Source organism: Pangasianodon hypophthalmus, chromosome 3 (genome assembly GCF_027358585.1).
Source record: "Pangasianodon hypophthalmus isolate fPanHyp1 chromosome 3, fPanHyp1.pri, whole genome shotgun sequence".
NCBI classification, from domain to species: Eukaryota; Metazoa; Chordata; class Actinopteri; order Siluriformes; family Pangasiidae; genus Pangasianodon; species Pangasianodon hypophthalmus.
This window is the reverse complement of record NC_069712.1, coordinates 17,114,062-17,140,864: the sequence shown is the minus strand read 5'-3', so window position 1 is coordinate 17,140,864 and position 26,803 is coordinate 17,114,062. Positions and strand designations below refer to the sequence as shown.

Here is a 26,803-nt window from a genome sequence, read left to right as displayed (position 1 = left end):
TTCAAATTCAGAAAAATTCAGCATCAAACAAAGCAACCAGAATCGCTAAGCACATCACAAATATTTCTGTATTAAACATATTTAATGTGTTTCAATGTGGAGGCTTTGTTTAAATAATCCCAATATATCTAGCAAGTTTATGACCACCAAGTAGCCACTTCTAAAAAAAAATCCACACAGGATTCCCACATAAAACTGTAAAGGTAATTCCTGCAGGACTTCTTTGCAAGTGGCACTCATATTGAAATCATCCTGGATGTCTAACATTTTCAGCATATAATTTGAATGATGCAAATATGGCTTCTGTTGCTTGCTGTCCACAAAGATGATTAGAATTCGGACACTAAATGTCTAAGCTGGTAATCTTCATTTCCCTATGTAGAAAGGCAGATCAAATTTGTGTACATTTCATTGTTAGTATCCAACCATTCATTTAAAAAAAGACAAGTTCAATAAAATAAAAAAAAAGTTATTGTTCGGCGTATTATTTGGTGTTCAGTATTTGTTTGTTTGTTTGTTTTTGTGTCAGAGCTACGAGGGTTAAACAAAATGTTGCCTTCCATTACTTTATTTTAGCCGAACCTTTCCTTTAAGCACAAGCTCACAGGCACTCACTCGCGATCCCTTTAAGACGCACAATGGGCGGAGCTTACGTGCGGGCCAAAGTGTGCCGATGCTCAGGAAGCAAAGCACCAACCATTACTACCTATAGAAGTTTTAGTGTGATACCGTATAGCTTGTTTTAAAGCTCGCGGCTACAGGCGGACGAATGTATAAATAGTTTCATTTAAATGAATAATGCTGGATGGTCGCGCTGATGAGGTTCAACATTTGCCGGTTGCTGGGGCTGGGGAGTGGTAAGTCTCACGCCTTTAGGAACTTTTCGCTTACTTTGTCAAACTTCTTTTTCACGCTGTGCTGAAGGCTGGTTTAGCTTCATCTGCCAGAACAACCGCTTTTATTTACTCTCCGCTTCTGTCATATGTGAGTGTAAAGCCTGGTGAAGTTCTCTCGCAGGCATCGAGTCACAACCGAAAGCGAGGCAGTAAGTTTGTACGGACGCCGAGTTGGCGCTTGTTTTCCGCCGTGTTGTGGATGTGCTGCGTTGTAATGCTAGATGGTGGAAAGCTGTGTGCTGCAGCTGGTGGAGAGGCGCTGGTCAGTGGCTGGCTGCTGGTGACTGGCTGCTGGCTGGCTGCTGGTGTGTTTGCGTTGTGGTGCGGTTGAGTTACACGCCACGCTCAGATCAATGAATTGCCCTCATCTAACACTGACACGATAAGCTCAGACCACAAACAACTTAGCCTCAATGGAGCCGTTTTAAATCTCGACTAATTAGTCTATGGTTAAACGGAGACCTCTGAGTGACAATGTTAGTGGAAATTCTTTCATTACAAACAAACAAACAAACAAACAAACAAACTACCCGGAGGTCAGTTTGCATTCTAGCTGCTACTTCTATACAGTTTAGCTTTGTGTCAGATTGACTATATGACAACTGGTCCATGTGTCTTCTTTATCCAATTAAAGTCATTTCACGTCTCTCAATTTCATAGTTTTTTTAAATTTAAGTGTTTTTTTTTCTAAGTCTATTAATAAAAAAAAAAGCTGACACAATTCTGGAACTGAAATTTGGTAAGTTATATGAAGATAGGAGATGCATTGGATAGTAATCCCCCTCTACAACTATTACCTGCTAACTATTACCTGCTCTTATATTATCTATAGGAATAGCAATGCTCTTCATGCACTATTATCTATAGCTGGGTTTCTAAAAGTCCACATGATCCAACTTTTCAAAGGTTGGCTCATTATTTAAATATCCAATAATATTTTGGGTATTTATTCCAGCCATGGAGCTTTTTATCCCTGTTCTTTCCACCAGCAGAACACATTCGGTCCTAGTTGACATTATTTATATGCATTTGTATGTATTAAGGTTTGGATTAAACCTGATCAGTTCAAGTGGAAAGTCAAACAAGCTAATAACTATAAGAACGTAATCATAAATGTAATAACTTTGATAATGGGGTTGTTATTTCATTCACTTTAGCAAATTGTAAAAAATTAAAGACCCCTGGGGTTCCCTGGTCCCCACACTGAGAATCTACTGATTTATAGGAATACCCATCCTCTCTATACCCTATTATCTACAGTAATACCCATCCCCTCTATACCCTATTATCTACAGTAATACCCATCCCCTCTATACCCTATTATCTACAGTAATACCCATCCCCTCTATACCCTATTATCTACAGTAATACCCATCCTCTCTATACCCTATTATCTACAGTAATACCCATCCCCTCTATACCCTATTATCTACAGTAATACCCATCCTCTCTATACCCTATTATCTACAGTAATACCCATCCCCTCTATACCCTATTATCTACAGTAATACCCATCCCCTCCATACCCTATTATCTACAGTAATACCCATCCCCTCTATACCCTATTATCTACAGTAATACCCATCCCCTCCATACCCTATTATCTACAGTAATACCCATCCCCTCCATACCCTGTTATCTACAGTAATACCCATCCTCTCTATACCCTATTATCTACAGTAATACCCATCCCCTCCATACCCTATTATCTACAGTAATACCCATCCCCTCTATACCCTATTATCTACAGTAATACCCATCCCCTCCATACCCTATTATCTACAGTAATACCCATCCCCTCTATACCCTATTATCTACAGTAATACCCATCCCCTCCATACCCTATTATCTACAGTAATACCCATCCCCTCCATACCCTATTATCTACAGTAATACCCATCCCCTCTATACTCTATTATCTACAGTAATACCCATCCCCTCCATACCCTATTATCTACAGTAATACCCATCCCCTCCATACCCTATTATCTACAGTAATACCCACCCCCTACATACCCTATTATCTACAGTAATACCCATCCTCTCTATACCCTATTATCTACAGTAATACCCATCCTCTCTATACCCTATTATCTACAGTAATACCCATCCTCTCTATACCCTATTATCTACAGTAATACCCATCCCCTCTATACTCTATTATCTACAGTAATACCCATCCCCTCCATACCCTGTTATCTACAGTAATACCCATCCCCTCCATACCCTATTATCTACAGTAATACCCATCCTCTCTATACCCTATTATCTACAGTAATACCCACCCCCTACATACCCTATTATCTACAGTAATACCCATCCTCTCTATACCCTATTAATCTATGGGAATACCCATCTCTCAATATCCTGGCCATAGAGCGTTTCTGAGATTGTATTCTGAACAAAAGAAATGTAAACCATTATTAGGAAATCTGCATTAAATAAAAGTGGAATAATATATTTCTTATTTACAGAGATGGCAAAAAAAGGAATAGTGGTCATATCACAATAATGCAAATTACACTTTTTTTTCCTGTGGACTTGCAATATGGTATCATGCATAATTTACTAAGCAAAAAATTTAGATTTTCCCCCCAAAAAATAACATTAAAACAATGCCAAAATGTTTACCTGATAAAAAAAAGGGACACTAAACAGCTAACCTTTTCCCTTTACTTACATTTAGAAGCATGAGTGTGATTTATTTCAGTGTGAAATAAGTTTTATAGGTGTTAAATAAAAGTATTATAGAAAAAGTGCAACACTGTCTTGAAGTAATGTAATATGATATTTGTCATATTGCCCACACCTAGTTAGGGCTATCTCTTATTTTGATTATATCTGAGTATAAATAAAATAAATGTTCCTTTACCTGTGTATTTTCCAAAAATATGAGCTGATTTTAGACCTGAGTTAAATGCTGTGTCATCACCAGCTAGGGGCACAGACACCAGCCAGACAGTACAGCTAATGACCAAGGCCTAGTAACCACAATTGTTTATATAATAGCTTAGAAATTCACTGTGAGAACAGAAACTCTTGGAATTCAGGAATTCAAGTGCTCATGTACAAGCATACTTTCTCTGTCTAGTATTTAGGCTGTCAGAACTACCAGAATGCATGTTTTTGTATTCTGCTAGCCAGATACTGCTGTATCTGATACTATCTGATAGTAACATTTTTGTGGTGTCCTATCCAGTGACACAAAAGGAGTGTGATGAAGGAAGGTAAAGAATAAAGCCCTTTGGAGTTACTCTATAGCAGGGCTTGTCAGCTGGCAGACCGTGGTCCAGATGCAGAGCCAGCAAAGTATTTCAGTAGGCCAAACTGGAAATATACTGCAACAGAGTGTTCGATGCATAAAAAAATGGCCGTAGTTCAATAGACTGTAGCATATCCTCTGTTGTGGTTTATCCAATCACATGCATTTTTGTAGTTTATTTATCTAATGACAGCTCAACGGAGCAGAGACTAGCTACAGGGTTATTAGACAGAAAGGGAAGGATTTTCATAGATTTTTCATTTCATTTACTCTCCTGTCTGATAAGTGAAGTGACAACATGGCATGTACAAAAAAAAACCCAAACTTTGATGGTGAAAACTGTTGACTGTTGAAAGACATTTAGACATAGAAGTAGCCTATGCATTTTATTCCCCTCTTCAAGTTCAGAATCGATATCTTTCATCTGTTCACAGTTCATTTCATTTGTCAAAAGTGGTGAAGACGAACACAAATCAAAACATAAACACTTGGAATTTACATGCCTTATTTATAGCCAACTAAACTTTAATGAGTAAGCAATAAAAGGTAACTGTATTCGGCATTCAGTCTTAGATCTTAGTTGCTTATCCGGACCTTTTCAGATAAGGAATTTTATGAAACTGGACCTTTCACAAATTTGAATTGAATACCACTGCTATATTGTTAGATGGGGTTAAAATAAGTGTTTTTACAGCAGAACATAGCTAGTACAGCATTGGATCTGGCGTAAAAGCTGTGCCAAATCAAATATGCGGGCCATCGATCTGCTGTGGTGACCCCTAAAAGGGACAGCCGAAAGAAGAAGAAGAACAACAACAACAACAGGATTAGGATTAGCTAGTACAGGATTGGGAAATATTGTCTCATGTTAGCAATATTTAAGTTAATGTATAGTATCAGTGAATAGTAGAGATGTCATCAGTGAATTGTGAAGGCAACTGTTGTATGAATCTGCGACAAGCACAACACAGTATCTGAACAAAAATATGTGGAGGTCTTAGTTATGGAAGTGTACTTCCTCCAGGCAAGCTTAAAAAGACTGATTGCACATGCATTTTGCATTTGTGTGATGAGCTAATATTGATTTGATGCCTTTTGGGGCCTGCTCACCAAATATATGAAATATTTGTTTGCCATACTTCTTTTTAGACCTTAGAACCAGTTTTCGTGGAACAGCTTGTATAATTGTAGTAAACAAAATGTATTTGTCTGGTCACTGGGATTGAAACTACCCCATCACACACCTATAGAGATCACTGCATTAGATGGTGCAGTTTGGTGTTTCACCAGATGACAATAAATGAAAAAACACAGTGTCTGAAATGTCTTCTACTGATTGTTCATTCATTCATTGTTTACTATATGGATTGTTGTATATAGAGCTTTATGTAGGACACCAGTAAAGGAAGACACTGTACCAAGTAAGGAGTAAAACATGATAGGGCATGCTGTTATAGGAAAATAATCAACGATTGGGGTGGTGCGATCTGACTTCCTTACCAGGCTGAAGTTGATTATTTTCTAAAACAGCATGTCCTGAACTGTTTTATTCCTTTTAATACCACAGCCAATAAATTTCCAATGATTAACATTTTGTAATGACACTTCATACTACATTTAATATTGTGAACTTGTGTGAAACAAGTTAGTTCCTGTTGTCACGTATGTGACAGCAGCTACAAACAGTCATTCCCTCACCAGTTTCTTTTTTTTATGCGTCAGTCTATCCATCTGTCCGAGATTCTCGTTGGTGGGATATGTCAAGAAAGAATGGCTTGAATGTTTGTAGGATTTATATGGAACTATCACTGTAACCAGCAGATGAACTGATAAGATTCTGGAACTGAAATATCTGAAATAGTTTTTCTTCAGTAGCCTGTTTCCTTTTTTAAGGGAATGTTTTAAGGGTATTTCTAGCATACGAATTAGTAACAAGACTACAACAACTAGACTTGTTGGAGGTAGAGTCATCCCTATTGATCCCGTTGGAGTCTGGTTCTGCTTGTTCTGTCTCCTGAAGTTAATAAAAACAAACAATCAAAAAAAAAAAAAAAAAAAAAAAAGAACACGCAGCTTGTCATTACTGAAAACCCCAAAGCTCAGAGTTTTCTGTTCTGAAGACGCTTCCATGGTGGAAAACTTAGAGACAGTTGTGTGGACACCTGACACTCCTTCCATTAATGTTAAATAAACATCTTCTTTCAGAAAGCTTTACTATATAAACAATTATACATTTTTCTTTCTTAAATAACACCACACCTTTTTACTCTGTTTATGTGGAGCATCCTCCATACAAGCTCCTGTGAATTATTGGTTACTATAATAATAATAATAACGTATTAGAACGAGCGCATTAATTTGCTTTGCTGCCGGCACTACTGTAAGAGCTGTGCTGTTATAGAAAATTAACGTAATTGAATCTGACCAGTCAAATTTGAGAATTCAACAGTGCTGTGGTACAAATTTTTGATAAAATTTACTTGAAATATGCATCATTGTGCCCTCCTGTTGCATAAACAGTTGGAACCTCAACAGTGCCACATAATGCCGAGTTCACACTGCACGATTTTCAAAGTCGTCGGATCCTCGTGGATTTCACACTGCACGACTATCTGGGGTAGCATTCAGTCGCTGCTGTGTTCACATTGCACTATGGATCGGCGACAGGAGGTTACACACTGCATGACTTTACAATAGAAAGAATCGCCGACAACTCTGTCTGGCTCGCAAACTACGTTTCACAACCAAACGCACGCGAGAAGTGATAAGGAAATAACGCAAGATCACACGTGAGATCGGAGTTCTCGTTTTTGAACCATACTATAGTGAAGTGTATTATACTGTATATATTATAATATTTACAACACTTTCTTAATGAATGCTACAGCATACTGTAGTATTAACTATAGTGAACTGATAAACTGTAATAAATACTGCAGTATACTTTAGTTTTTATTACAGTAAACTGTAGTGTATTGTAGTATAATATACCCTATAGATGTAGAAAACGTAGTACAGTATTGGGTAAAGTAATTTGTTTATATTACTATAGTTATATTACCACAGCAACTATAGAATTACCACAGAAAATTAATTCAAATACTTTTCTATAGTATGGCTCAAAAACACTAGTATTTACTATAAATTACTATAGTATTTTTTCATGAATGAATGAATGAATAAACAAAGAAAGAAGACAGAAAGCAAATTATTTAACCCTCCAGAATGTGTATACATATTTGTAAAGGTATCACGTAGTATATATTTGGTTATTAACTACAATATAATAACGTAGTCAGTACTGGAATAAAAAAAATCAATCAGTAAATAACGTTTTTTGCTCACCTGACTGTTGAAGGGAATTAGCAATTTCTCTCCAACTTTTTTCTTTCTCGACCCTGTTGTGGTACAGCTCAGACAAAACATCAAAAAGACATGGGTGCTCCTGCCAAAGTTCGATTAAGCTTTCCTCCATTTGTTTCCTCCATGAATCGATAATTCACACTGCGTGATTGTCACTCGCGTGAACGAGCACCGATTTGCCTCCGATTTCAGGCATTTGTCTGCGATTTCGCAAAACCTGTCGGCGAGTGAAAATCGGGCTAAAATCATGCAGTGTGAACTCCACATAAGTTGGCGCTACCATCATAAGATATATTGAAATAAGACAGTTATATTATTGAATATCTTTGTTATGATTGTACACTGGATTGATGGTGCAGTAAGGGTAATGATATTAATTAACCATGGAATAGGTTTGTACACTGAAAATTCAGACGACACTGCAAAATTAGCTAAAACCCAAATAGTACACTATATGTTAAATAGGCATCGGTTTCAGACAAGGTAAAAGTCTTTGATTTGAGGACAAAATTTCATCCTGCTTCTTAATAAGTCCATAGTTAAGCCTTAGATTTGGATTAGTTGAATGGTGTGTTTCCTTTTAGATGGGTTCTCTAATATTCAAACACTGAGTGTAACAAAGTAGATATTGGAATATGGAGGAATTTAAGTTTAGATTTTCTCAGAAATGTCTGCTACATTTGGTGGATTCAAGAAAATGGATTCAGCATTTTCCATTATCCAAAATAATTATACAAAATAGCTTTCTTCATCATGTGTTGCTTGTTTTCACAATGCTTCATATAAACAGGAATCAGACATTATCAGACATGAAAGAGGCATGGTACAATATAACAGTTCACTGATTAAGGTAATAGCATGGCATTTTACAATAATAATCTGAGAACACATGCTTACCAAAGCTACCATGTGGCTTCACAAAGTCCGCACACTGAAGTGGGAAGAAACTACACAATCAAACAGATGAAACAGCATATGTGTGGTGGTTTGGGGAAATCTGTCAGATACAGTGGTGGGAAAAAATCTGGCTTGGGCCAAAATTGGGCTTTTCTGCATATAACATATGTACTCTGGCACCTCAACTTTAAGAAAGCATGAATATGGAGTTTGTGGACACCTGATCATCACTCCCATATGTGCTTTTTGTATACACTCACCGAGCAGTTTATTAGGAACACGTGTACACCTACTCATTCGTACAATTATCTAATCAGCCAGTCAATTAGCAATGCAATGCATAAAATCTTACAGATATGGGCCAGCAGCATCGGGTAATGTATACATCGACCATCAGAATGGGGAAAAAATGTGATCTCAGTGATTTTCACAATGGCATGAGTTGTGGTGCAAGACGGGCTGGTTTGAGTATCTATAACTGCTGATCTCCTGGGATTTTCACATGTAGCAGTCTCTAGAGTTTACTCAGAATTGTGCAATAAAGAAAAAAGATCCAGGGAGCGGCAGTTCTGTGGACAGAAATGCCTTGTTGATGAGGGAGGTCAGTGGAGAATGGCCAGACTGGTTCGAGCTGACAGAAAGGCTACAGTAACTCAGATAACCACTCTGTACAATTTTGGTGATCAGAAAAGCATCTCAGAATGCACTTCGTTGAACCTTGAGGTGGATGGGCTACAACAGCAGAAGATCACATTGGGTTCCACTTCTGTCAGCCAAGAAGAAAATCCGAGGCTGCAGTAGGCAGAAGTTCATCAAAACTGGACAGGTGAAGACTGGAAAAATGTAGCCTGGTCTGATGAATCTCGATTTCTGCTGAGGCACACAGATGGTAGGGTCAGCAGCATGAATCCATGGACCCAACCTGCTTCATGTCAACAGTCCAGGCTGGTGAAGGTGGTGTAATGGTGTGAGGAATGTTTTCTTGGTACACTTCGGGCCTGTTAATACCAATTAATCATCGTTTGAATGCCACAGCCTATTTGAGTATTGTTGCTGACCATGTGCATCCACAAGGCCACATCTTTTACCCTATCTTCTAATGGCTACTTCCAGCATGACAATACACCATGTCACAAAGCAAAAGTCTTCTCAAACTGGTTTCCTGAACATTACAATGAGTTCAGTGTTCTTCAATGGCCTTCCCACTCACCGAATCTGAATCCAGTAGAACACCTTTGGGATGTGGTATCATGGGAGATTCGCAGCATGAAAGTGCACCTGAAAAATCTGCAGGAATTGCATGATGCAATCTTGTCAACATGGATCAGAATCTTGACGGAATGTTTCCAATACATTGTGGAATCCATGTCATGAAAAATTTAGGCTGTTTTGAGAGCAAAGGGATGCCCTAGCCAGTATTGGTATAGTGTTCCTAATAAAGTGCTTTGTGAGTGTATGTACATCCCATTCCAGATTTAATTCAACTCTCTTTCGCTATTATAATAACCTCCACTCATCTGGGGAAGGCTTTCCACTAGATTTTGGAGCGTGGCTTGGGGATTTGCCCATTCAGCCACAAGAGCATTAGTGAGGTCAGACAGTGATGTTGGGTGAGGAGGCCTGGGGTGAAGTTGGTATTCCAGTTCATCCCAGTGTTCAGTGGGGTTGAGGTCAGGGCTCTGTGCAGGCCACTCCACTTCTCCCATACCAACCTTGGCAAACCATGTATTCATGGAACTTACTTTGTGCACAGGAGCATTATCTTGCTGCAACAGATTTGGGCCTCTTAGTTCTAGTTAAAAGACCATTTAATTCTACAGCATACAAGGACATCCTATACATTTGTGTGCTTCTAACTTTGAGGCAACAGTTTGGGGAAGTCCCACACATGGGCGTGATGGTTAGCTGTCCACAAACTTTTGGCCATATAGTGTATATTTCTGTATATTTAGTGTATATATATTGGCTGTCTCCCTGCAATAATCTGCCTAAATATGTCCACAACCCTGTCAGCTAAGTGCTCTTTCTTCCCACAATGAATGTCACAATTTGATCAAATTGTTGGATAGTTATGTGCTGTAGCAAAATGGATATTAGCCTAATCAGTTCATTTTGCAATTAGACTGTCTCAGTGTCAGTGATGCTGCTGCATGGCATTTGGAATTAAATCATTAAAAGTGAATTTCTCCCTTTTCAATTTTGGAGCTAAGCGGATAAAACAGCAGAACTGTACTTGTGGTTGAGACACATGCAAAAGGGATACATATTACGGTTCAGGAAATCCTCAAAGTTTCAAAATTATATGTAGCAGAAAATGTCAAAATCCACCACATCAGTTTTTCACACAAGTATGATTAAGAGTATACACCTAACAAACCTACTGGTATATATCGGAAAATAATAGATTTTTAAATAAGTGGAAAAACAGCAGTGGCTTCAGTTATGATGCTGATGGCCAGTGAGAGGTGGACTGAAACATTACAGTGTGCTGAATCCACCGTGTGTACAACACACTGTTGCTAAGATCATACAGATGAAAACACACACAAAACACTGAGCAAACATTTGCTAGTGGAGAACACAGAATTCAAAGATGGTTCTAGCTCTACAGAGAGATATGTGACTGACAGAAGGCCTAACTAATTGCAGAATGGGAAAAGTCCCATGCTTCAGACACACCTCAGTGTGAGTCATGCCAGTGAAAGCTGGCCCTCTATAATTTTGTCACATTCTGATGCACAGCTTTTGTTGTGCTATATGGGGCTAAGTGTCAGAAGTGTCTGTGTGGATCACACAGACACTGTCATTATAAAGTTTCAGTTATTGTACTTATATAATGTTGAATGTTTCAATCAAATGAAATGGAAACCTAAGGCAAATATTCAGGTAATGCTTATTTGTGCTGTATCACATGTATCATATCGAGGTACCACCATATCTCATTGTATTGAATTTTATGCACTGTTAAACCTGAAGCTAATCATTTTTGCCAGTGACTTTAAAACATTGGTATTTCACAGGTTAAACACCACTGCTCTACTTGGTCATTTGAATTGCAGTGTAATGTTTTTTTTTCTGCTTGATTTTGTCTACCTGTCTTTGGCCAGTTTCTGTGTGGCTGCTTAAAATGTCTTTCAATGTCTCATATCATTTTATATGGAAATCCATGGAATGTAAGAAAAAAAAACCCAACACTTTCTGAGGAGCTTTGTGGTTTGTAGCCTTATTAGCCCATACCAGAAGAAGGGTTTTGGTATGCTATGCCTAAAATAATCATGTGACCTTTGGTTCTGCCTTCTTGTATGCCACATGCACAGTGTGTCAGACATGTTTCTAAAATGCTGCTGTTTCAAGTAAAAAGAATGCAGGTTAAAGATCAAGAAGCTGCCAGCTGTAGTCTGCATTCCTAATGACTGACCTCACAGCCAGTAGTTTATTTCTGTAATGAAGTGTTTGGTATTTTCTTGTTTAGTATTTTCATTTTCTGTTGTTGTGGATGTGGGAAGATCAGTGCGTGAGCATGTTGGTTTGGATCGGCTCTCATGTTAGAGTGGGATGAGACGATCCTTTCTGACTCACCTCTGTTATTTGAGAAGCTCATCATCTGGACCCTTGCATGTCTCCCTCTCTTTAGATGTCGCAATTGTAGCCAGTGAGATTAGTCCAATTTGTGTGGCTTGTCCCATGTCTCATCTGGCAGCTTTGTCAAGATCAAACATGTGCTCTATTTTATATACATTTGAAAGAGTGGTTTTAGATTCGATAAGACAAGTAGTGTTTGTTTTATGCTCAATACCAGTGTAATGCAGTGGTTTAGATTATTTGTGTGATAATTGAAGCTGTGCAAATTTATATGACTAGACAATTTTTGTTGAATGAAGCAGTCAGTGCTTTCCTCATGAACCCAAAATTTTATTGCCTAGTAAAAATAAAGGTGATGGTAAATAAGCAATTGTCATGGAAGGGACATCCTCTGGTTTTTAGATGACTCACTGTGGGAGTTTTCAGGAACGTGTTAAACTTTAAACAAATATAGTAGAAAGCACACGCCTCTCAGAAAGTTCGAGATGAATCTGTTTGTTTATGACAAATTGTGTCATCTCCTTAAATTATTAGCCCACTTGTAGTATTATCAGATGCCACTTGTTTTACTTGTTTTTTCCATACCTCCTGAACATTGCCAGTGGTTAGGTTTAAAGCCTTGTATGCAGGCTGGTTTTCACCACATTTATGAGCAGAAATGTCTTCATGCCAATCCCTGAAACACAAGAAACTGAACTTAAGTGTTAGAGTCTAGGGCAGATTAACAGTAATTGTACCCTGGGCCATTATTTTGTTTGGCCTTTCTATAGACTGCGATAGTTCTGTTTATTCTCCTAATCGCTTATATACTAGACCTTTGTGCTAAAGAATCCTAAAGACATAGGAATGGCACAATAATAAAGGGGCCTTAAAGTTTCCATAGAATCACAGGGGAAAAAAAAGACAGAACATCCTTTTGGACATGATGACGTGTTTCACACCAAATACGTTCAGCCTGGTTCCCACTTCTGCTTTTGTGAAAGTGGATTTTCTTCCCTTTTGTTGTCACATGACCTCTTGCTTAAAATGTTAAAGCTCTAAATTCAAGCCCACATCAGTTTTTTTTTCTCTGCTTTGGCTCTCTCTAATGAACTGTTATTGTTGGCTAGAGCTGGACTTGTGTTCGGATGTTTAAATATGCTAAAAATGTCTTCTGCAACTCCTCCGCAGGCTCCAGTGACCAGACGCCGGAGAAGATGGAGACTGGTGCTATGTCCGACCACAGTCAGGACGCACTCTCTCAGGTGCAGGAAGTGCTGTTTTTCATTTGATGAGCACAGTTTTCTTTGGGTGGACAAGTTAATTTAGTTTGACTGATTCTTTTTGCAAAGGCAAAGTGTGTGTGTTTGTGTGCTTGTTGGTGTTTCAGAATGGATTGAATGGAGAAGAGGGCCTCAGTGAAGAAGAGAAGGCCAGAAGGAGAGCTGAGAGACGAAGAGCTAAAAGGAAGGTTAGCTGGATGTTTACACACGAACTGAAAATACTATATCAGAGATTTTAATATCAAAAGACACATGATCATATTTCCCTATTGATATTAAGGGAGGAGAACTAGCAAGGTATTTTTCATTTTCTCTTCAGCGGCAAAGAGAGCGGAAGAAACTCGAGCGGGGTAAAAAAGATGAGCGCACTGTACAGGTACACAGCAATTTTGCCAGTTTTACACTCATTATACTGTCTGAAATGGCTTCAGGGCACGATTGTATTTCTGTATTACATTGTGCTTCTTCCTCTTTTCTCAGGAGGAGGAAGAGCATGCAGGTGTTGACTCCGAGCTGGATGACAGCAGCTCTGATGTTGATGAGGAGCAGATTGAGGAGGAGCAGATGGAATCGAGGGGAAAAGTGATGGAGAAAGAATGTCCTCCATGTACGGACAGTGCCACACCACCACTGGCATCAGGAAACAAAGGCAACCAACAGCCGTCAGCTTGCTCCTGTGAGGAGGTGCTGTACATTTCGCACTTCATAGGCGAATACTCAGAGTAGCTCTATGAAGCTGTCCAAAGCAAACTCATTGGAAGCAAGATTAGGAATGAACTTGAATTACAGAGTGGTTCAACAAGCCTTTATTAAACTCGGCACTTTCAATTTCTCTTCTTCAGGATCCAGAATGGGACGTAAGCAGTGCCTTTGTTGCCAATGCTGTTAGTCACATCAGGCCCAAAGCCAAGAGCAAATCAGGCCGTAAATCCAAAGAGAACAAAGAAAATGAGGCCAGAATCAGAGAAGTGAGTGTGACTCTGCAGCAATAAGCGTACTAACAAAATGTAACAGAAGCACACAAGAAAGCTGTAATTCCTACATATGAAAACTAGACAGCTGCATTTTATTGTAGCTGATGTTGTGTCATAATGCATAATCAGTCAAGAGAGTAACGAGCTCAATGGGTTTAAAGGTCACAGCAGAGGAGTTGTAACTAGTCTTGCAGTTCTTTAAATGACATTTATTGCATTTTAGAGATGTCCCTTAGGGCACAGGTTTCCAGTCCTTAGGGACACATAGTGACTATGAATATTTATCCTTTTCTAACTCTAAACACACTTTCATCACATAAAAAAATGATTATTTAGTTCAAAGATGTTAGAACCTGCAAAACAATAACACTGGAACACAGTGGCTTATTGTTTGAGTAGTTGGTAGGCTGTGGGACAAGGTCAACAATATCACAAAATATACCTTATGTAATACTCTTTGTGATATTATATTAAGGGAAATCGATTAAACAGGAACATAGCAATAGCATAGACATGTGAAATAATAGAAGTGGTATGTAATTAAAGGAGCACTTAACTTGCAGAATGCTTAACTTTTTTAGTTGCTTTAACCACGCGTGCTGAAAATGGAGCGTTTCTGATGGTCGTGACAGGAGCAGCATGTTCTGGCAGCTTTCTGCACCCAGCCTTTGGCCCTCTGGCTGTGGCATGCTTTTAAAAACTGCATTGTAAAGACTTGAAACCACAGTTTTTTGCACATTAACCACTGCTTTATTTCTGAATGAGACTACTGATTTTCCTTTCAGGTCAGTGGATCTGAGTCTGTGACTAAAAGAAGTGCCTCACTGACAGGTACGTTTTACAAACGCACACACACACACACACACACACACACACACACATTAAATAATCAAATAATCTGGCATGGGTACTTAAACTGGTTTGTTTATTAACATGGATGCTTATAGATATAAGAAACCTATGTGCTGCAGCATTAGCCACTGTTGCTAGCTACCTTCATATGTCAGCACCCTCACCATACCACATCTCTATTCTGATAAAATTGTTTGTAACTCACTTTATGTCCAACTAAGTTTTAAAAAATTTGCTTTGTTAATGATATATCCTTATATTATCATCAAATATATATAGTCATATATTTCTGCTTCAAACAGGTGATGTAAATGTAAATATGTAAATATACTTGCGCTGATGATTTGATTTAGCCTAACGCCCGGGAACTTGAGCAAAGCAGTAAGATGCTAATGTAAACATACAATGAGACAGATGTTATTATTAACCAAGTCCCGTCTGTCTTGTTTTACTGCTGCCGATACTTTTAGATCTACTACCACTTATTAAAACCAACTATAATAATAAATCAGGTTAGCGATCCCAAGAGTTATTTTCAAATTCATATAACTAGCAATAATACAACTGCATAAAATCACAGCGTATATGCTTCACATTACATTACTTTGGTAACATTTCTGATAACATTCTGAGGCAGCTGAAAGAGCATTCAAATTGTCACCCATATTATGTATTAGTTGCATTATGATACTTGAATATGTCTTGAATTAACAAGCTTCACGTGTTAATGGTAATGCAATGGTAATGCAGAATTATAATTATCTAATGATCAGTACAGATATTTGATGGTATATGGGTGAGAAAAGCCTAGATATGAATGCTATACTCTCTGCATAATTGACACATATGGTATAATGTCAGCGCTCCACTTCTGCTCCACTTCTGTACCCCGTGTGGAATTCCTGTAGTGTGGATCGAATGGACCGTCCGTGTGTGTGGACACCGGGTTAAAGGGGCGCATGTAGACAAACCATGCCAGCAAAATACCCATCTGTATGTTTATCTGGCTGTTTGTTTCTTATGGTAAGGCTTTGAGGTTTTCTTTTGCTCCATTGCAGAAAAGGGGATCAGACTGGTAAATGAGGGGCAGTACAGTGAGGCTGTTAATATGTTTACAGAAGCTATCAAATGTGACCCAAAGGACTACAGGTACTATCATTCCACCTAGACACTAAATATGTGTCATTTAACTTTTCGGATATTAAACTGTACCCTTTTATTTGTCCGTGTGTCATGGCAGGTTTTTTGGGAATCGCTCATACTGTTATTACTGTCTGGAGCAGTACTCTCTAGCACTTGCTGATGCTGAAAAATCTATTCAGATGGCCCAAGAGTGGCCTAAAGGCTACTACCGCAAGGGAAGTGCCCTCATGGGCCTTAAGGTAAGACAGCTATTGTCCTCATGATCAAAACTATGATGATTGGGTATTGGTAGTTATTGTCCGGTTTATGCTGTGTACTTATCTATTAGAGGTACAGTGAGGCTGAGAAAGCTATGGAGCAGGTCCTGAAGCTGGATAAGGACTGTGAGGAGGCAGCCAATGACCTTTTCTACTGCAGAGTGCTGCAGTTAATGGTTAGTGAAGGAGCAGAATCTGTCTTTAATGTTCACATGTTGCTTGTTATGCTAGCAAGAGAAACAGTACATATGACCTCCATAGATGATGTGACTGAGTGCAGAAGACTGTGTAAAAGAAAAATGCTATCTTGTTTGCCTCTTTTCAACAGGATCTTGGATATGAAGAGGAGCAAAGTGTGCTTCTGCTTGAGAAGTACTGCACAGTACAGGCTGTTCTAGCAGCCAGAGGTATGCTAGTAAATGAGACTGTGTGAATTATTGAACAGTGTGAATAGTGCAGTTACTAATTCAGCCACTTGAGGGCAATATTGCCATAGACTCATAGAAGTGGGCTTACCAGGAGGGAAATGGATAGTGGTGAAAAAAGGTAAAATGTCATTAATCATCAGATAAACTTCCTTTCACAGCATCAAACAATGACTCTACACTCCTTCAGCCAGGGTGAGTGAAAACAGCTGCCTTCAATATTTCATATACTTTGCTTTATTGCATGCATATTGCATGTGTCTCATGGGTTTGCTCATTATCTCTCTGTCTCTCCCTCCATCTCAGAAGTCCGTGCCCTTCTCTCTGGGTGGGTAACGTAACCACAGAACTGACGGAGAAGCACCTGTGGGACCTTTTCAAAATGTAAGACTGGAGCCCCGAGACTCTTAAGCTTTGCTGTATTACACTTGTTTATTTTCCATCATCCTGTTGCGTTGACTCACTCCTGCTTGATTTTCCAGCCATGGAGAAATTGAGAGCATCCGAGTGCTGCACGAACGTTTCTGTGCCTTTGTAAACTTCAAGAATGCCAGCATGGCTGCACGGGCGATGGAAAAGCTCAATGTGAGTTATCTTTTGTAGGTTTCTAAGATATTTGAGTATTAATAATATCACAAGATCTCTGACAGTGTTGCCTCATATGAAGCACTGTAAACATTTTTACTGTTGTCTGAAGAGATTTTTCCTCCCTCAATTGCTCCCTAAATTGGACACCTGCCAATTTCTACCCACCAGCCAGCTGTCTCCTATCACACAACACACCAGGGAGGGTGAAGGCTAACACACGCCTCCCCTGAAACATGTGAAACCATATCTTTTTTCAATCTGCTGCTCATGCTGTATCACAGAGCCACATAACACGCTCAGAGGAAAGCATTATCTCCCCTTTTCCGCATACATGAGCTCCCAGACGGCCACGATTGACTAGTGTCACTGTGATTGATGGGGAAGAGAGTAAAGACATCCCTCTTACCCAGACAGCTCTGCCAGTCTTGCTCCCTTGGCTCCCAGACACGGAAGGCTGTGGCATCATCTGGATTCGACCTCGCAATTTCCCAACAATAGTGAACAGATTTACTAATGGATTATTGCCATTAACCACAATGTCTCATGTGCAGCCTCTCAGCATGACTTCCGAAAGTGCTTTTACAACAGGACATGAGTAATAAAGATCTGTTATTTGAATGGAATTTGAGCATGGTTTGAAATTTCATTTTACATTTAACAGGGCCATTTGATAGAAAACACACGGTTAGTGGTCCGGTATCCAGACAGACGAATCCTGAAACCATTCCCTGTTTCTGCTGCACCACAGGCCGCAGGGACTGCTGGGTAATGAGCTTTACATTAACATAACTGGAATTTGTCTAAAGAACTGCGCCGTTTTATTCAGATTACTTTGTGTGTCTTCCTTTTGTGTGTACGTGTGTCCTCCAGAGCAAGGCGCAGGGGTCCTGTGAATGGAGACGAGTGCTACTTCTGGAGGACCACTGGCTGTCATTTTGGGGACAAATGTCACTATAAACACATTCCTGAACAGCGGGGCAAAGACAGAAAGCCTTGGCAGCCCTGAGTCAGTGCACTCTTCCTCCTCTCATCGCCCTCACCTCTGTTTCTAAATTATTTTCTATTCTCACTCTGAGCCAGAGCAAATGGAAAAAAAAAATTGCATGGACTGTGTGAGTTCGGAGACATTTACTCATTTGAATGGGACTCGGGCCTGTGTTGTCTTACTACGATGCTCTTGGCTCAGATCAGCAATGACCTTGGTGCTTGGAGTTAGTTCAGAGTGAGGTTATCACTTCTGGAGTCCTAGAGAATGAAGAAAACATGACTCAGAACAGTCAGAACAGTGAGCAGCCCCTTTAGCAAAGGTTTGGGTGTTTGGTTGAGGCTGGAGTTTGAGGCCAGACCTGGTGTCTCCTATCATCTCTGCTCTTCTTTCTTCTTTGCTGACACCACTGAGCCAAAGCACAGCCTCTGATCACTTATAACTTTTGAGTTCATCCCAAAAAAGAAAAAAAGCCTTTTATATAGATGAGGTGTTGTGGAGCCTTTCTCCCATGTTCTTTTATGCCTTAATAAGAAATCTTGCACAAAAAAGTGGTTGCTTAAAGCCTAGGGTTAAAGCCTGCTAAAACGTGTGAGGATTTTACCAAAGAATAACACTCTGTTTTCTATGGAGTACAAGTTAAGTTTAAAAAAAAAAAAAAAAAAGTTAGTGAGACGGAAACATCATTTTATATTTATGTATGGTTATCATGTGCCCTTTTTTTTTTTTTTTTTTTATATAAAGGTTAAGCTCAAAAATGTATGCACTTCAGTTCAGTGTATTTGTGACCAGGCTTAATTTGGTTTTTGACTAACATTGAGGAGGTATAATGTTTAGCTTGGGTAAACAAAAATTTTGTTCGTTTTCTCGAAGGGTCCTTGATATGTTACTTTTAAAAAACACCATCATCAAAATGGGTTAAAACCAGCATTTATATGCTGATTTTATCCGAACTGTTTTTCCCCCCCTTTGTATATTGCTGTGCACTTTATATTTCAGCACACACTATGTGGAATTTTCAAGTATTGGTAGATTGGGAGATGGTGCATGTTTTAATGTAAAGAATTGGTTTTATATTGAAATATGCATTAAGACTATATTTTCCAAAGGTATTGACTACAAATCTGGTTCTTTTATTTGCAGTTTTTTCTTGTCTTTCTTTTCAAGATAATAAGAATTGTACGTCTGCAATTCTGTTGCACATCTTAACAAAAGTCTCCTTGAATATTGTTTACGTATTGTGTTTAGGAAGTAATGCAAAAGTGTTCAGTGTTTGAATGTTTTTCTTCTTATTCCTCTGTTTCTCCTTGATTGTGAAACCCAGGAAGTTCTTACTCACGCATACTGGACCCGACCACTGTGGACTCTCTTCTTTAGCATTGTAGCAGCAGATAGTTACAAGGGGACTGGTTCTGGACGAGACCCCATTTTTTTCAAAACATTTGTGTTGATAAGCAGCATCATTTATAGCATGTGAGAAAAAAGTGTCTGATATTGGAGATTTTTTTTTTTTTATGTTTGGAAGAAGAAAATTTTTATGTGAGGTAAGCTGATTATGTTGCGCGCCTGATTTACTGTTTGACAGTCTTAACCTTAAAAAAAAAAAAAACAACACTAACAGCAAATGTGCAGAACTAGAAAACTGAAGCCCGAGAATGTTTGGTGTTTTCCCTGATACAGCAGGCTTTTTCTGACAGTTAGGTGTGTTCAGAAAAACCCGAAACTGTGTAGTGAAGTTTCTTTGCAGGTTTTGCGCTGTACTGCTACAGCACACAGTCATGTCCATGTCTTTGCCTTTTTGCTAGTATAGCACACTACTCATGACGGTTCAGTAATGCTTTCTCACACTGAACCCTGTGGTCAGTCGTATTAGGCTTTAATTGAATGCTGTAGCTTTAGCTTGAGGAATATCAGTTTGTTACATTAATTTGGGTTCTGTCTAATACCTTCCCGGAGAACATGGCATATCAGCCAGTATGGATATTACACTTCACATTAGTATGTTGATACATAACGGTTTAATAAGGTTTAATAATTGTTTTGGGTTCACCCTCTTCATATTAAGAATGTATGTTTTGCTCCAAAATGGGCTGACGGCTAAAATATGGTTTGCATTATGGTCCCAAACAAAAAAATCTCTGTATCTTATTATTTTGCAGAATAATGGAAAGTTTTTGCATTACAATTTTTCTCACTTCTGTAAACCATAACACTTATCTTCTTTTCCATTATTCATCAATGCAAACAATTCTGAAAAAAGGCTCATCTTGTTTTTTTTCCCCAGTTTTCTGTAGCCTTCATCAAATCATAAATCAAAATCTTCGATATTCCTGACACTCTTCACGTAGCAGCAAAAGACAATATATATTAACATTCTATGTTAAAAGTCTGGTTTTTGTGTGGCTTTAAGTGCTTCTTTCCCCTTCCCTTTCCTTTGGCATTGCCATAAATTTAACATACATCTCAATAGACAATCATGTCTCATTAAGTGTTATAATGCCCTGCACTGTACTGCCAAAGAATTCCTTGTAATAAATATACTGACTGTAACATTTTCTTCTTGGTTTCAATATTTGAACTTCCCATAGTTATGAAGCCCCTAAACAAATAAAGAAAGAAAGATAGATGTCCTGCCTTACATTTATAAAATGTATTTTATATTACATAACTGACTGAACATTGATGTTGAACTGGTCTTCAACTGGTAAAGATTAAAAATTTGGCACTTTATAAATATAAAATTCAGCCACATACATAAATGGTAAATGTGCTACTCACCGATTTTTTTTTTTTTTTTGGTCATATAAGGAGGTCAAGCTGGAGGTCAAGTTTTCAAATGTAAACAATTGGTACTGATCTTGTACAACAGACACCTCTGTTATGGGAAAATACTGAAGAAAATTATAGGGTTTAATTGTTAGGTTTTCACTGGTTTCTAACTGCTATTGCCATATTATAATTTTTTTTTAATTTAATTGTAAAAGGTTTCTTCCTGTGTTGTAGCTCATACCTCCAAAGCATTTTATATGACGAGCCATATAGTGCAATTACCTTATTTTTGGTAAATATACAAGGCTCTCTTTATGCGTTTTTATGATGAAATCTCATTAATTCAAGAAAATATAAAATGCAAAATATCATCTGTTTATGTTCATTGTAGTACTATACTACAAAGCATCTGTATTTTTGTACTTGGTCTCATTTCAGTTTTTCCACTTGAATGTCTATAAAGACAATGAGACATCTTTAATGAAACAGAGTTTTTTTTTTTATTATTTTTTTTTTGGTTGCCATTTTGGTTCAGTCACATGGCAAAAGTAATTTTTCTTGGACTCAGGATGATACTGATGTGGCCTTTTTTTAATCATCTCATTTTTGCTCTTTAGAATACAGAATGCCTAAATGCCAATAGTATATTCTTTATTCTTGAACATTAGATAAAACATCATATGCATTCTTTATTTCAGAGTGGATGCAGTAGAGGCTGGTTTTTGCCTGTGATGAATGAATGGAAAATTGTGTGGATGTTTGTGTCCCTGGTAGTCACAAGGGGGAGTAGTTGCTCAGCTGTAAGCATTGTAAGCCCTTTTTTTTGACGGAAAACAGACATCGTTGCATTAATGTTTAGTCTGTTTCTGCAGGCACAGCTATTTCGGCCTGAATGATTTCTGCTGCTCAGTCCTAATCACAGATGTTCATCATGTGGGGAAGATGCTCCTCTGTCATCAGTGATATATAAAAGGATGCTTTGGTAGGCCACTGGAATGTTTTTTTTTTTTTAAAAAAGGAACACTAGCAGCTCCACCGTGTGTGTGTGAGTGTGTGTGAGAAAAATGTATCTGTGGGCAAAAAGGCTGCTCTAACTAAAAGTCTGACTTGCCTCTAATTGGGGAAATAGATAGAGCCACCAACGAATCTATGTACATGTGTACATGTGTGCATGACCACCAGACTGCTATTATGGCTTGAGGCCAGTGGTTTGTGGCTCTGGTTTATTGTTTAAACCAAAAAAAAAGTCTATTGATAACAAAGTGGAAGATGTGAGGTAGGGTTGGCCTGGGATAAACCTCCAAAGTTCCACTGAAGTTCCTGCTGTTATGCGTGTGGTCTCTCAGTGGTCTGAGAGAAACTATAAAATGGCCTCCGGCCCCTTTTATATGCTAAATATGTACTCACTGTCCACTTTATTAGGAATACCTGTACACCAGCACATTCATGCAGTTATCTAATCAGCCAATAATGTGGCAGAAGCACGATGCAAAAAAAACCTGCAGATACAGGTCAAGAGCTTCAGGTAATGTTCACATCAAACATCAGAATGAAGAAAAAGTGTGATCACTGTGACTTCAACCGTGGCATGGATGTTCGTACCAGATGGGCTTGTTTGAGTATTTCAGAAACTGCTGATTTTCACAAACACAAGAGTCTCTTTACACAGAATGGTGCAAAAACAAAAAACACTGAGTGAGTGAGGGTTCTGTGGATGGAAATGCCTTGTTGATAAGAGAGGTCAGTGGAACATGGCCGGATTGGTTCAAGCTGCCAGGCAGGATGTAGTAACTCTTATAGTCACTCTTTACAACCGTGGTGAGCAGAAAATAGACAGTGGGAGAACACACCGAGAGGACCCTAGAGTGATGCTCATGTAAATTCATAGTACATCTAAGGGATATAGCCAGTTGGTTTGGTCATCTTACTGTATTAGAAATTTCTGAATCACCTTGTGGTGATCAGTAGCCTTTATTAATTGACTCAGTGTGTCAGTATGAGCCTACTCACTAGCAAGCGATCTATCTAGCTAATTATCATCAAGGCTTCTCAATATTACCATTACCAATATTACAAATGCTAGGGAATGCAAAATGCAATGTCTGAAATATGTAGTTAAGTTTTGTGATGTATGATATAGTCGACACTTTTCTTTATGTATTTCCACATTGATAATGTGATAATGTAGTACAGCAACCTACAGCTAGCAGCCACAAACACTGCTGGATTTTACTATGAGTTTGTTCCACAACCCAAACAAAAATGCTAAAAAAATCTCAGAGATTAAATGTTTAGAATTCTAGGAGGCGCTGTCCAATTCCTAAAGTCTCAAGGCCAGTCCTTGAGGGTTGACAAAGAGGTTTAAAAGCTAAGCATGTGATGTTTAAGTGTAGTGTTTTTTTTTTTTGTAAGTAAGAAGCAAGTACAAACAATGTCATAGTAGACAAATGTATTATATAGATTTTATTATATATGGCAAGGTTACAAATGTAATAGATAAATACAGGTGTGTGTTTGTGTGTGTGTTGCATACTGTGTTTCCTTTCCTCTCAGTGTGATGTAAATGTATCAAATACAGTTGCAATCATACTGTATTTATTAAATAATAAATTTTATGTCACAACATTATACAGAGCATTTTCTTAAACCCTTCTTTTAGATTAGGATTGCTGATTTAGGATCAGTCAAACAGAATTTGTCAGTGTAGTAACGTGGTCTACGTGACATCCGTGTGCTCATATGCATAAGCCACACTGAGGCCACATATATACTTTAAAGCTGTTCAAAATAGGAAAGCTCTGTAATTCATTTACATTGTAACTTAAAGAAACATTTATTTCATGAGGAAACCGCTAATGCATTATGACTGGATTAGTCTGATTAACTGTGTGTTTTGGGGATGTGGTGGAGAAAGCCCTTATATTTCTGGGCCCCCATCCCTTCCAACCACCACCACCACTTTCTCTTAACAACACCAACAACGTTCTGAGCCGAGAAATATAAGCAACTGTAGTGGCTTCAAATGTGAGTTATGACCATGTTAAGAAGATTGTTAATGTTACTAGAAGCGTAGCAGTATGTGGGGATAATGTGGGGATTATAAATGTTTTTTTTTAAAAAACCTTTTTCTGATATTACAGCTTGATATATTAGCTAAGAAGCATAAGCAGCAGTGTGGCTGGATTAGACTTGGATAGCTGGTTGTCAGCCTGTTTTTCTCTTCACTTTTTAGTTTATCAGCTGCAAATAAGTAACACTTCATCTTGTTAGGAGGAAGTTCAAGATCCTGTCCCATGAACACCTGTTCATCTGAAACTACTAAACTCTCTCTTGTGCCTTATTGCATGATGATGAAATTGTGTATTGTATATTGTTGAATTGGTACTTTGCATCATTTTTTTTTACTTACTTTACTTATTATAGATCTTGGCATTGGTCTGGTTTTCCTCTTTCACCCTAATTCAAACACGCAAGAGTTAAAACCACAAAACACAGTGTACTGACCACCAGAGAAAAACTAGGAAATACCAAGCATGGGACTAAACAATGAGACCACAGTCTTTGAATTATGGTACGTGCACACACACACAAGTGGTGCTGGGGACGGAAGGGTTGAAGAGGGTGGGGTGGGTGTTCCTGGAGAGCAGGAAGAAGGACCAAATAAGGAATGTACAAACCAAAAAGAGACAGGTGGACCACTGCTGCCAAAAATCCCCCATCAGCGTCTCATTATTGTGAAAAAAGAAAGAAAGCAGAAGAGTGGAGGTTATTATAACAGCAAAGGGGGGACTTACTCAGGAATGGGTTCAAAAAACACATATGGTTGTGATGGGCATGTGTCCGCAAACTTTTGGCCATAGTGTATATTACTTGGTAAGGTATAATTTTTTGCAGTGTAAAAAATGATAATACTGTGTACACTGCATAGTAACATTAAAATCTCATTGTGGTCAAGCCAAGCAATGAAGTAAAATTTAACTAATTCTTTCAACTGCACCATTTGTCATCCAGTTACCATCAGCTACTGTCAGCTGCTAACCAGAAAGTAGATTATATTGTAAAAACAAGATCATTTATGTTTTTTTTTTAAACATATATACTTCATAATAACAAAATGTTTTTCTCATAATTATGAGATGCTGAAGGGGATTTTTTTAATCTCCTGTGGTAGCAATATGCCTCCATATGCTAGTACTAGATCAGGATTAGGGCAGAAATTAAACTCTGAATATGACTGGGCACGTTGTCCATGCTTAACACTTTACTTATTAATGTTAAATCATCATTATATCACTGATTAATTTGTTAACCCATAACTGTCCATGTCAAATTATTCTACAACTACAATGTAATGGCCAAGAAATTTAAGACAAATAGAAGCCTCATGAGCAAGATCTTGTCTGTAACAGTAGTTTAAGTTGTCTTAAAACTGTCCATCCCATGGATTTTCAGATCTGTCTATAAACCATTTCACTGGGAAGTATGGCTAAACATAAATTTTAGCTGGGGGTCTTAAATTAGTGTTTTTTTTTTTTTTAAATGTAGTTAAAATCTTTTCAATCTTTCCATGTTACAAAAATTCCTGACTTCTGCTCAGAGTGGGGTGAACAGGAGGAGGTGCTATAATTTAAAAAGGCAGTTGTTTATTGTTGGAGAGCATGTATTTATTTCACAGCACCTCAAATTGTGGCTAGGGGTTGATCCAGGCTTTGGAGGGTAATTACAGAGGTGGAGGCTTCAGTGCACCACAGCAGCGCCTCTTAAGAGCTCAGTCTGTGGCTCTAGTTTATTTCACCCACCCCTCACACACATGTCCACACACTCAATCAGCAGTGAATGTACTCTTAATGCAACCCAATGCACCACATCATCAGTTTGAAGACTGCTCTCTTACCAATAGCTTTAGTCACTGTAATGTCTACTGTATTATTTGGACGCAAAACACATATCCTATAATCTGCTCAATGGATTATATATGGATGCAGAGTCAGATGATGTTTGCATGCGTATTCATCATAGTAACTGGATAACATGCTAATCTGGAGCTCCTGGTGGTTTATTTTTGCCTCTCACACCTCCCTGGTTATAAAAGAGGATTTCTCTTTGATTAGGGCCCTTTAATGGGAACCTGACTTCCTGTCTTGGTTTACAGAAAAAAAATGGGAGGGATATGTATTTAAGCATAGTCACACAAACTTTAGATCACAAACGTAGATTAGTAGATATAAGTTAACAGAACATGCCAAATTACAAATGGTGAAAAATTTTCACAGCTTGGTAGATTTGTTTTTTGTGCTCTCCCCATTGCCTGTTTGCCTCAGATTGGAACTGAGTCTTCATACACATGACCTTCTACACCCACCTTGCATGAGTTGATGGAATGTAATTGCTATGAATACATCTGTTTCTCTAAATGGGTTCCAGTGAGGTTTGTTGTAAACCTGAAATACACTTTAACAACAACAACAGTGGTCCTTATTCAGCCACAAACCTTTCACTTATACTGTACAAATATATATATATATATATATATATATACACACACACA

The 26,803-nt window shown here is 38.3% G+C and overlaps 1 protein-coding gene across 1 annotated transcript; it reads left to right on the top strand.

The window, feature by feature from the left end:
• Positions 1-638: 638 nt before the first annotated feature.
• Positions 639-21,036, top strand: zgc:123010 (uncharacterized protein LOC641500 homolog). Its single transcript, XM_026942127.3, has 16 exons — positions 639-857; positions 13,171-13,244; positions 13,370-13,450; positions 13,582-13,638; positions 13,743-13,946; positions 14,105-14,230; positions 15,022-15,067; positions 16,147-16,237; positions 16,329-16,470; positions 16,560-16,664; positions 16,817-16,895; positions 17,075-17,108; positions 17,220-17,297; positions 17,396-17,498; positions 18,163-18,266; positions 18,372-21,036. The coding sequence occupies exons 1-16, from the start codon at positions 806-808 to the stop codon at positions 18,505-18,507; spliced, it is 1,512 nt and encodes a 503-aa protein (XP_026797928.1). The 5' UTR covers positions 639-805; the 3' UTR covers positions 18,508-21,036.
• Positions 21,037-26,803: the final 5,767 nt, after the last annotated feature.